Source organism: Chrysemys picta, unplaced genomic scaffold, assembly GCF_011386835.1.
Source record: "Chrysemys picta bellii isolate R12L10 unplaced genomic scaffold, ASM1138683v2 scaf215, whole genome shotgun sequence".
Lineage (NCBI taxonomy): Eukaryota > Metazoa > Chordata > Testudines > Emydidae > Chrysemys > Chrysemys picta.
The window spans coordinates 21,094-33,742 of NW_027052922.1; the positions used below are offsets into that span (position 1 = coordinate 21,094).

The 12,649-nt window shown below is 38.4% G+C and overlaps 1 protein-coding gene across 1 annotated transcript in view; it reads left to right on the plus strand.

The window, feature by feature from the left end:
* The first annotated feature begins 8,532 nt into the window (after positions 1-8,532).
* LOC135978332 (rab proteins geranylgeranyltransferase component A 2-like) overlaps positions 8,533-12,649 on the plus strand; it is a 46,283-nt gene continuing 42,166 nt past the window's right edge. The window contains exon 1 of the mRNA XM_065579282.1: positions 8,533-8,685. Coding sequence (XP_065435354.1) covers positions 8,609-8,685 — 77 coding nt within the window. The 5' untranslated portion in view covers positions 8,533-8,608. The remainder of the gene's footprint in view (positions 8,686-12,649) is intronic.

The following is a 12,649-nucleotide window of genomic DNA, read 5'->3' on the forward strand; positions in this document are numbered from 1 at the left end:
TGGGATAAGAGGGATTGAGAACTGGTAAAAGACAAGGAATAAAGTATAAATTCTCAGAATGGAGAGGGGTAATTAGTGGTGTTCCCCAAGGGTCAGTCCTAGGACCAATCCTATTCAATTTATTCATAAATGATCTGGAGAAAGGGATAAATAGTGAGGTGGCAAAGTTTGCAGATGATACTAAACTGCTCAAGATAGTTAAGACCAAAGCAGACTGTGAAGAACGTCAAAAAGATCTCACAAAACTAAGTGATTGGGCAACAAAATGGCAAATGAAATTTAATGTGGATAAATGTAAAGTAATGCACATTGGAAAAAATAACCCCAACTATACATACAATATGATGGGGGTTAATTTAGCTACAACTAATTAGGAAAGAGATCTTGGAGTCATCGTGGATAGTTCTCTGAAGACGTCCACACAGTGTGCAGCGGCAGTCAAAAAAGCAAACAGGATGTTAGGAATCATTAAAAAAGGGATAGAGAATAAAACGGAGAATATCTTATTGCCCTTATATAAATCCATGGTACGCCCACATCTTGAATACTGCATACAGATGTGGTCTCCTCATCTCAAAAAAGATATACTGGCATTAGAAAAGGTTCAGAGAAGGGCAACTAAAATGATTAGGGGTTTGGAACGGGTCCCATATGAGGAGAGATTAAAGAGACTAGGACTTTTCAGCTTGGGAAAGAGGAGACTAAGGGGGGATATGATAGAGGTATATAAAATCATGAGTGGTGTGGAGAAAGTGAATAAGGAAAAGTTATTTACTTGTTCCCATAATATAAGAACTAGGGGCCATCAAATGAAATTAATGGGCAGCAGGTTTAAAACAAATAAAAGGAAGTTCTTCTTCACACAGTGCACAGTCAACCTGTGGAACTTCTTGCCTGAGGAGGTTGTGAAGGCTAGGACTAAAACAGGGTTTAAAAGAGAACTAGATAATTTCATGGAGGTTAAATCCATTAATGGCTATTAGCCAGGATGGGTAAGGAATGGTGTCCCTATCCTCTGTTTGTCAGAGGGTGGAGATGGATGGCAGGAGAGAGATCACTTGATCATTACCTGTTAGGTTCACTCCCTCTGGGGCACCTGGCATTGGCCACTGTCGGCAGACAGGATACTGGACTGGACGGACCTTTGGTCTGACCCAGTATGGCCATTCTTATGTTCTTATGTCTGTCTTCAGTCTGTCCCATTCTCCAGAAAGGAGTGTAACACTGAATTCATTAAACTTAACATAGAACAGAAAAATTGTGTGGACAATATGAAGTGGAAGGTATTAGGGGATGGTGAGGTGTGGTTTTTTTTTTTTTTTTTTTTTTTGTACAGAAGAAACTGATGAAACTTGGCATAACCTTAAATATAGTGCCATGACAATAGTGTTTTACTGAAATACTGTGTATAAAAAGCTTATACCACATAATGTGAATTAAGGAATCTGAACTAACTTGTCGTCTTTCAAGTTATAGAAATATTTTTTTAAAACTCTTGATGAAGGATTTTTTTGCTCCAAGTGTGCAGATAACTTCACGTGAAATCAGAGACCAAGCAGCACAAAAGGGTAATGTATTAGAAGGTCATGAGAACATATGAATAAGGGACTAATATAAACTTCCTTTACTTATGCAATACAGTTTTTCTCTACGGCCTTACTTACATGTATATTTAGAACCTGTGGTCATGTAATTTTGACTGTATTGCAATGCATACTTGCAAAATGGCACAGTTAAGGCTGGAAACACAACCTTAATCTTCTTGCCTGTCTCTTTGATTGCTGTATTCTGCAAATTTAGCTTTGTTACTTTTTTTAGCGTTGTTTCCTATGTGCTTATAGAAAATCCACCACCCCCTCAAGTTTAAGACTGCTTTTCCAGATTCTTTTCTTTTTTATTTCTTGGTCAAGAATTGTATGCTTGTGTGTGTCAGGGGCCATTACACTAGAAATTTGGAGGCAACAGGTAGGCTTGGTGAAGCTGGGTTGATGCCAAATTCAGAGGAAAAAGAAAACCCCGAACTCTTGACCTCTGGGGTTGGATATGCCAACTACCTGCCTCCCACCTCCCATTTAATTTTGTTTCCAATACTGCCAGGACCAGCTCTCAGAAGAGAGATGAAGACAGATGAATTCTACCATGTCGCTGTGATGACATTTCAAAGTCTGAAGTTGCCTATGCAATACAAACATAATTGTTACAAAGTCCAGATGTCTGGTCCCCCTGCCCTAACTGCAATGAATGCCATACTCCTCCTTAACCCAATATACAGCAAACAACCCATACACGTAGTGTGACAAAGTGGTATCCTATGCAATCAATAACCCCAGAAGAAAAAAAATTGTGATTGTGAATGATGAATCTGCAGAAGGCTACCTCTGTCTGCTCCTGTTCATATATAGGCAAACAGCTTGTCAAACAGACAGTCCCAGCATCCAGACACAGTCCATCATCCACCCTGGGGTGTAAGTCCCCCCCCCAGGCTCAACCCATAATTTGGCTTGTCTGTGAGGGGCCAACCCTCTCTTATATATGCAGGCAGGTATGTTCTGTATCAACTGATGTTTCTTCAGTTGTATGCCCAAATAAAGCACATTACTGTAATTGAGTCTGGCTGAAGGTGACAAAGTTGAGGTTGTTGAGGCTTGTATCAGAAAGGAAATGTCTCAACTTTCTTGACAGGAGCAGGTGAGGGTGGGAAACTCTTTGCCATTGCTTTTTGGAAATATAGAAGAAGAGGTTGAGGATCTGACAAATCCCAAATTTTAATTTTTAAGTCAAAAAGTTTGGGCAGACTCCTTTAATCAAGGGAAAGATGTCATTTCTGTTTCTAATATCTATTCCCCCATGCTACCAACGTTTTCTTGGTCTTCTCTGGATTGAGCCTCAGATTGTTACAGATCATCCAAGAATGGTTGAAGGCTGGACACTGGGAAAACCTATTGACTATGCCATTCTGATACATTTAAGAGGAAAAAAAGGCCGGGGGGGGGGGGGGACAGAGAGCTGAGTGTTATCAAAGTAATCAATTGCACTGCAATGCAAATTATCCAGTATTACTTTGAGTTCTCTTTGAGAGAGAAGGATTGAGCCACATAAGCACAATTTAGCTATTCCTGCTGTGGTTTCCAGGCATGTCAAAAGAACCTTGCAGTCAATGATATCAAAATTTGCTGATAGATCTTTAAAAAAAAAAAAATCACCATAGATGCTTAATGACTTACTGAAGGTAAAGACTGATCAATTTGTTCACCTAGCAAACCAAATCTTTAAAAGAGATCAAGGAATTCTAGAATTCTACTTCTTCCTTAACTATATTTCCCCAAAAAATTGAAGATTAAAAACAAGAGAATAATCATCCTGCCTAATAAGTGTCAGTCTCACATATAACTTCTTGATCATGGCCCTAACAATCTTCTTCTTAAGAAACGCTGGATATCCCAAGAAGGATGTGAGGCCAAATTGCCAGTTGTAATTTAGAGCTTTGAGTGCTTCCAGCGTCTGAGTGAGCAAAACTGCCTGAAACACAAAAAGAGGAGGACTTCTGCATCACCTGCTCTGTATGCACATCTTTTGCCATGCAGGTCAATAATTCAATTGCAGATTGGGCTCATTTCTCTCTCAAACATCAAACGGTCATTATTTTTAATTCCTCTGTGACATAGATCAGGACCCTGGAACATGTCATTCCTAAAACGTAAATATTTTGCAACCTTACCTGAAGTGTAAATATTGAATATATACCAAATGTTTATTCAGTATGAGCGAAAGTGATGACTAAAACCCGACTTTATTTTGGAACCTTAATTCATAGGTCAGCATCAAACTATCACGCACATATTGATACTGTAAGATCACAAATTGCTCTGTAGTCTTTACAGTGGATTGCTTATTCTGGGACCTTCACGTTTTAAGGAACTTTAGAAATGTACTGTAATTGTTTTAGAGTTTCTCTCTAAGCTGTGACTTTTTTCATGGTTTTAGAGCAGACTAGTAATATTGGTTTATTATTTTCGGTGGTTTAATTTTCTTTACTTGCTTTTAATGGTAGCATATTTTTGAAAGGAAAACCTCTTGATACTGCATTGTTTGGAACTCTATAGTATTTAATCATTGATCCCCATGGCCACTTCAAAAGGTCCATTCGTCTTTTGGGGAAAATTCTTGCCATGATCATTTATGCCACCTTTTGTATGTATGCGTTAAGCAAGGTCTGGTAGGCTCTTGGATGGAAAGTGTCAAAAAAGTCTGTGGTGGGAAGTGTTAATTCAGCTGGAGGCACTCTTCTGTCTTAGTAAACACCGAATTGTGCCATTGTGTGGCTGGATAAAACGCAAAACTAAAGCCCTAGTTGCTGGTAGTCCATAAAGCTCCCCTAGTAAACCACTTTTTTTTTTCTCCTAACCTATATCAGATTATGCCTGTTTTGGATTGTAGCTGTCTCTGGTGGGTGTGAAGTGACTTCTACCTAAATAAATTTGTAAAGTTTGATTTTATGGATGAAAGGCACTGAATTAAATGTAAGCTGTTATTTTTATTATAGTGATAGCACCCCAGACAGTTCCAGCTGTAATATAGAATTTAGTGGTAGCTGTTGTAGTACATTAATGTAAACTGAATGTGAAATGAGGTAATATGTTCACTGGTCAGTCTAAAAAGACAGTGTTACCTATAAAAACAAGGAGTCTGGTGGCACCTTAAAGACTAACAGATTTATTTGGGCATAAGCTTTCGTGGGTAAAAACCTCACTTCTTCGGATGCATAGAGTGAAAGTTACAGATGCAGGCATTATATACTGACACATGGAGAGAAGGGAGTTACTTCGCAAGTGGAGAACCAGTGTTGACAGGGCCAATTCAATCAGGGTGGATGTAGTCCACTCCCAATAATAGATGAGGAGATGTCAATTCCAGGAGAGGAAAAGCTGCTTCTGTAATGAGCCAGCCACTCCCAGTCCCTATTCAAGCCCAGATTAATGGTGTTAAATTTGCAAATGAATTTTAGTTCTGCTGTTTCTCTTTGAAGTCTGTTTCTGAAGTTTTTTTGTTCAATGATAGTGACTTTTAAATCTGTAATAGAATGACCAGGGAGATTGAAGTGTTCACTTACTGGCTTATGTATGTTACTGTTCCTGATGTCCGATTTGTGTCCATTTATTCTTTTGCAGAGGGACTGTCCGGTCTGGCCAATGTACATGGCAGAGGGGCATTGCTGGCACATGATGGCATATATAACATTAGTGGATGTGCAGGTGAATGAGCCCTTGATGATGTGGCTGGGTCTTCTGATGGTGTCGCTAGAGTAGATATGGGGACAGAGTAGGCAACGAGGTTTGCTACAGGGATTGGTTCCTGGGTTGGTGTTTCTGTGGTGTGGTGTGTAGTTGCTGGTGAGTATTTGCTTAAGGTTGGGGGGTTGTCTGTAAGCGAGGACTGGCCTGCCTCCCAAGGTCTGTGAGAGTGAAGGATCATTTTCCAGGATAGGTTGTAGATCGTGGATAATGCTCTGGAGAGGTTTTAGCTCGGGGCTGTATGTGATGGCCAGTGGTGTTCTGTTGTTGTCCTTTTTTGGGCTTGTCCTGTAGTAGGTGATTTCTGGGTACCCGTCTTGCTCTGTCAATCTGTTTCCTCACTTCCCCAGGTGGGTATTGTAGTTTTACGAATGCTTGATAAAGATCTTGTAGGTGTTTCTCTGTCTGAGGGGTTGGAGCGAATTCGGTTGTATCTTAGGGCTTGGCTGTAGACAATGGATTGTGTGATGTGTCTTGGATGGAAGCTGGAGGCATGTAGGTACGTATAGCGGTCAGTAGGTTTCTGGTATAACCTATGTTATCTATGAGTTAGATGTCATCACTTTTACCTGATCAGCATTTCAGAGTATTCTCTTCAAATTTATATTTTAGAAGAGAGTTGATAGACTATAACTTGATAACAGGATATAAAATTATGTTGGTTTCTTTCAGGATTTATGGCTTTATAATAATTTTTGTACTTGTGTACTTATGGATGGATTACCATACTAGAGGGTAGTTATTAATGGTTCCCAATCCTGCTGGAAAGGTATAAAGAGTGGGGTACCGCAGGGGTCTGTTTTGGGACTGGCTCTGTTCAATATCTTCATCAACGACTTAGATATTGGCATAGAAAGTACGCTTATTACGTTTGCAGATGATACCAAACTGGGAGGGATTGCAACTACTTTGGAGGATAGGGTCAAAATTCAAAATGATCTGGACAAATTGGAGAAATGGTCTGAGGTAAACAGGATGAAGTTTAATAAAGACAAATGCAAAGTATTTCACTTAGGAAGGAACAATCAGTTTCATACATACAGAATGGGAAGAGACTGTCTAGGAAGGAGTGTACGGCAGAAAGGGATCTAGGGGTCATAGTAGACCACAAGCTAAATATGAGTCAACAGTGTGATGCTGTTGCAAAAAAAGCAAACATGATTCTGGGATGCATTAACAGGTGTGTTGTGAGCAAGACATGAGAAGTCATTCTTCTGCTCTACTCTGCGCTGCTTAGGTCTCAACTGGAGTATTGTGTCCAGTTCTGGGCACTGCATTTCAAGAAAGATGTGGAGAAATTGGAGAGGGTCCAGAGAAAAGTAACAAGAATGATTAAAGGTCTAGAGAACATGACCTATGAAGGAAGGCTGAAAGAATTGGGTTTGTTTAGTTTGGAAAAGAGAAGACTGAGAGGGGACATGATAGCAGTCTTCAGGTATCTAAAAGGGTGTCATAAGGAGGTGGGAGAAAACTTGTTCATCTTAGCCTCTAAGGATAGAACAAGAAGTAATGGGCTTAAACTGCAGCAAGGGAGGTTTAGGTTGGACATTAGGAAAAAGTTCCTAACTGTCAGGGTGGTTAAATACTGGAATAAACTGCCTAGGGAGGTTGTAGAATCTCCATCTCTGGAGATATTTAAGAGTAGGTTAGATAAATGTCTATCAGGGATGGTCTAGACAGTATTTGGTCCTGCCATGAGGGCAGGGGACTGGACTCGATGACCTCTCGAGGTCCCTTCCAGTCCTAGAGTCTATGAATCTATGTATTTATTCTATAAGAGGGTGTCCTGACAGCCCCCACTGGTATAGAAGACCTTTGTTATAGTAGAACCAGTACTGCACAGGCAGTAATGGGTAAAGGATACAGAAGGTCAGTTCCACCTGCATGCTTCAAAGCTCTGCTAGGGATGTGTTTCTTCATTTGAAAGTCTGGTGGAACCAGAGTATCTGTGATATACTTAAATCTGTTTTATTATACAGTATGCCAGCCATATAGCTACTGCAGCTGCTCAGAATTGCACTGCCTTGATGATTCAAGCTGTGCGCCAGGGAGATTATTTGGCCCTTATTTTCTACAATAGGCAATATGTTCCCTAATTTGGGAAACTGAATATTCCCATATTTTGAGGATTAGTAGCTGCCCCAGTAAATGAAGTTTACATAATCTTCTGTTTTCCTCATACTGTGTCATTTGTTTCTACTAACAATTAAATATAAGTTCTGTTCTGTGTTAGTATCATTGTGCCTTCCCACAGAGATCTAATGTGTTTTACATTGAATGTAATAAAGTTAAGAGAATTTACCATATCATGAGTCATAGATAGCTGACATAAATGTAAGATAAATACGATGACTATCATATAATGAGCAATATGTGTTAACTTCCTTTTAATTAAAAAAGATGTAATCCTCTTTACTGGCCTTTGTAATTTATATGTTTAATATATTGAATACAATTCAGATTAAGCTTATTAACCACAAGAGTATGAGAATTTTATTGTTGTTGCTCTACAAGAAAGTGAATGACAGCTGGTATATCTTTTCAGTAAAGAAGGGAATCTTTGATGATGTATAATAGAGAAATAGGCATTTTTTCTTTTAAATAACAGTAGTAGAGATCCTGTTGAGTGTCGCAGAATTGTAAAGAGCCTTATTAAGCTCTTGGTAACAGTTAAAATAAATACTTTTCTCCCCAGGACTTTCTCAGCTTCAAATACAAGTCCTCTAGAGAGAACCTCAAGAATAGCAGGTGCTCTGATCCAAGATAGGAAAGTCCATGTGGTCAAAAGAATATCTGGATTTGGATACTGGTTTCTGTGGGGGATGGAAATCTTTAAAATTAAATTTGCTGTCTTTTTTTATAGTAATCTTTTGATACTCATTTTTAAGTGTTCAACAGCAGCAAAAAATATGGTTTATATTCTAAAACAAGGCTTTTGCAGCAGAACTTGCAACATAGTCTGACTTTGGCCACATTGTAAGAGGTGCTTAACACCCTCCACTTCTAGATCAAGCCCTTTGAGTGTGCTAGTACGTGTGCGCAAAGTGCTATCTGATCTAACGTCTCTGGGCACTAGTAATAATTCAGTTGCATGGTTCTGAATACAGTTTTGAAAGTATATGCTATGGCTCATGTGGTACAGAACGATCTCTCTGATTCTGTGGTTCAGACTTCTATCTCTCAGGATGTTAAATTCTGGTATAGAATTTATAGAAGTAAGCTGTACTTACTTCACTTTCCCTTTCTTATCACCATATAGAAGTTGTTTACAATCAGTCACAATGAATCTCTTTTATTTTTTCTAATATGTTTCTAGGATGTGTGCCGTATTTGGTGGAATCTATTGTCTTCGCCATTCAGTACAGTGCCTTGTAGTGGACAAAGAATCTGGACGGTAAATATAATGCTGTACAAGTAACCTTTATACATAAAACACAGTTAAAAAATGCTGAAGTCGATTTAAAAAAAAATTTCTTCAAAGATCCTCCTTGGTATTAAAAACACATCAACCTTGATTAAAAGTAATTTGTGTATAGGTCCTCCAGAACAAGGAAAGTGGGTCTAGAATATAGAAACTAAATTAATTTCCCTGTGATATTACTACAGCTCCTGATCACCCAAGCTTGGAAGACAAATCATTTCAGCTGCCGGGGGGCTGGTGATGAGTGATGTTAGTTTTCCTTGTGGCCTTACCTACTCTAATTGATTTTCATCAGATGACAACAAAGCCCTCTGTTATTGCATTTTTAAAAATGGAGCTCACCTAAAGACTCATCAGATTAATCTTTGCTGATAATGCATGTCACTCCAAGAGAAAAGACTTTAATGAGTTTTTAGGTAGATTGTTGTCATAAACTATGCTGCCCTCTTATCCTAGGATAAATTTTTTTACAGCAGTATCAGGCCTGCAGGCAGGTTTAAAGTTGAGTGAAGAAAAATTGTCCCACATTTTTTTCCCCCCCAGTGACATTGCTTGCACCTCTGTGGATTGTTATAGTTGCCATTATGTGTGTCTTTTTTTCAAGGATTTAAAAGTCAAAATGGCTGCAAACTGAAACTTGATGATCTAAATCTTGTTCTGAGAGTAAACTTAATTTTAAAAACAAAACAAAAAAAGTCAGAGTATTTTTTCTAAGTTGGATATTTTTAAGTTTATTGGAATGGAAACAAAGTAGTGTAAGTTATTGCTTTAGAGGTGCTGTGCAATATTCAACAGCTGTTGAGTTCTAAGCCAGAGGTATGGCAACTTAGCAGTGGTGGTTGAAGTGATTCCTATAAATGGTTTTTAAAATGTTTTGATTTCTTTTCAGATGAAAGAAGCTGTACATGGAAATTCTTGTTTTTTGTGTTTTGGGATTTTTATTCTTTGGAATTCTTGTTTTGTTTCCGGGTACTTTGTGTGAGCTTTTGTAACTCTGTGTTTTTAAACTGTTGTTCAGTTTCTGTTGACAAATATTTCAGAGTTTGTAAGGAGGCTATTGAAAATCAGTTCTTGTTTGTTAGACAATGTTGATGGGCTTGTGCAATAACATTTTAATAAGGACAATTGTTTAATATGTTAATTGAAATTGACACAACTCACTTGCATGGTTCTCACAGCTAAACTGAACATATTGTGCTTAGATATGCACGTAACACCAATTCTTTGTGGGCCACTGAAATTCTAGGAACATACAGAGTTGCCAGTTTCAGGGCTAACTACTCCACAGTTGATTCAGTAGTACTAATTGCTTAACACAGCAGTTCCCAAGCTTCAGTCCACGGACCACTAGTAATCCACAGAGGGCTGACTGGTCCAGTGGTGCTGATTCTCCTCCTTCTTACCAGCTGATTCTGCATGCCTCCAGGAACTTTCAAATTAAAGCCTTGTGTGCATGTAGAAGCAACTGTAAATGAGGAGGAGAAGCTGACATAGTTATTGCTAAACAAAAGGGTGAAGAGAGGAAACAGAAATCACCTTTGGGGAGCAAAGCCTCCACTGGGGCTATGACTCATAGCCACTAAAAGGAGAGCAGTGTTCAGTGAGACAAGGAATAGATGGCTGGGCAACATGTGATGATAAATGTAATATGTGGTTTCAAAAAGGAGGGGAGATACCTCCTGGTCCACTCCTCTATTAAGATGTGGTGTATTTTGTGAAAAACTTGGAAAACTTTCTTCTTTAACCCATTTATTTGAGATCAGGTCGTCTAGTAATTTCCCCCCCAGTTTTCTGATTTTTGCCCCCACATTTCCTATCCAATTGACCTCTCATCTTTTATATATTCTCCCCATCTCTCTTAATTACTCTCTTAGACTCTGTTGGTGACCTTTTTTCCACACAGTGCAGTTTTTTTTTCTTTCCAGCATGTCCCAAATGCTGTGTGTTATCAGAATTTATCTACCATTGGCGCCATCTTTGCCTCTTTTATGGCCACAACATTCCTCTTATTTGTCTTGCCAATTATTTCTACTATTGTACCTCTCCTGTTTTCTGTATTTTTTTTTTCATGGAAAGAGAATCCATGCAGCATCACACTGCTAAGCATTTCAGACTCTTCTTAGAAACGTGACTCTTGAAGTTACCACTCTTTGCCTGTTAGGTGTGCCCTAAATAATGTGAATAAATAATCTATTCACTTCATCAGAGTTCCTGTGAGTCTTCATACTTCCTATATGTTCTTGGATTAGCCCATTTGCCTAATTAACTAGCCCACTCATGGCATTTTAGGGCATCTGCTCCTATTTTCACTGACCGTCTTTAACAGATTCCTTCTTCCTGAAATAATTCACCTTTGAACAGTCATTTAATTACTGTTATCTGAAGCTTTATATGAAAATATTGCATAAAGTCCAGCTGCCCAAAATGTGGTTACCTGCATCTTCCATGGTTTGGGCAATCATGAACACATTAAGCCCATGTTCCAAGCCCTTTCCTGGCTACCAGGCTTCCAATGCCAGTTTTAAGGTCTTCATCCTAATTTTCAAAGCCATCAGTTGACAAGTCCAGGCAATATTAAAAATAAAAACTAAATTTCAATCTATGAACAAGTGAGACAGTGTAAAAGACGGGGACAAAGCTTTCTTGGTTGACAGAATACAGCTATGCAACAAACTTCCAGAGAAGGTTAGGTGAATCCAGAACCTGACCATCTAAAGGAAATGGTGCAAAGCCTTTCTTTTGTGACACAGCCATTCTAGAGCATTCAAGAATGCCACTCTCAAAGCTAGGACCCCTTTCTGAATCTCCCTCAAGAAATTTCCCTTTTCTCTGCTAAATTTTCACATTTGGCATTTTTGTTCTTTTGATTTGAGTTACATGTGTCTTCCACTTTGAGCTACCTGTCACTGCTATTAAAAGTTTAGTTTAGGGCTTCAGTATCACGTAGTATAAACATACAGTGTATATTGTATACCAGCATTTCTAGTTTACTATCATTCCAAGCATTTCCAGATAGTTCATGAGTATTTTCATTTTCAAATAATTGGCTTTGGATCACATCTCTACTAGCATACAAACACCTTTGTATTCATCCGAATGAGTATAGTCTAACATTTGAGGCACACATCCAGAAGATAGATAGTGATCTATGTGTGGCAGATTTTGTAATGGATACAAGCTGATCAAAAGAAGTTGTATAACTCCTCTACGAGTTAGTGCAAGTTCACCAACAAAGTGGCCACTCAAAGAACAAGGAATAAAATAGACTTGTCCTTGAAGTTTAATAAAGTGATTTTATTTGCTGGTTGGCTATCGTCTGACATGGCCAACAGCTCAGAAAGTTTGTATGAATAACAAAGTTGGTCCTGTTTGTCACAGTGGTTTAAGGATACACATGAGGAGCCTCTCTATCACTAAAACAAGTTTTCAGGCCACTACCCACCTTCTCTGAAGCACATCTAACATCTTATCAGTGCAGGACAGATAAGGATCAATACTCCCTTCCACAGTACCCAATGAAATTCCATCTTCACTAGATTATTGTCCATATCTTATATCATAGAATGGCTTTCTGGAATGTAATTGTTAATAATAGCCCTTTACATGTAGTTCGTCGTATATGAACCATTATTATAATATGCAAAGAAGAGGTTATAGAAAGCTGGAATCTTTTATATCTAGCTGTTCCAAGACTTGAATAATGCAACTAAAAGTTTTTTCACTGTAGCTATGTATCTTTGTTTGAACAGGTGTTGTATAAATAAGTAATTCTGCTTCAATTAAACGTAAAGAAAGGAAGGAAAAAAGCTGAAAAGTTTACATAAACAAGCAACCTAATGTAAATCACCAATTTTAAAAAAGGTTTAATTAGTTAAGATACCATGTTGCTAGATACTATAAACTTGACATAACTCTGGTGTTGTGTGTTAGCAAACTG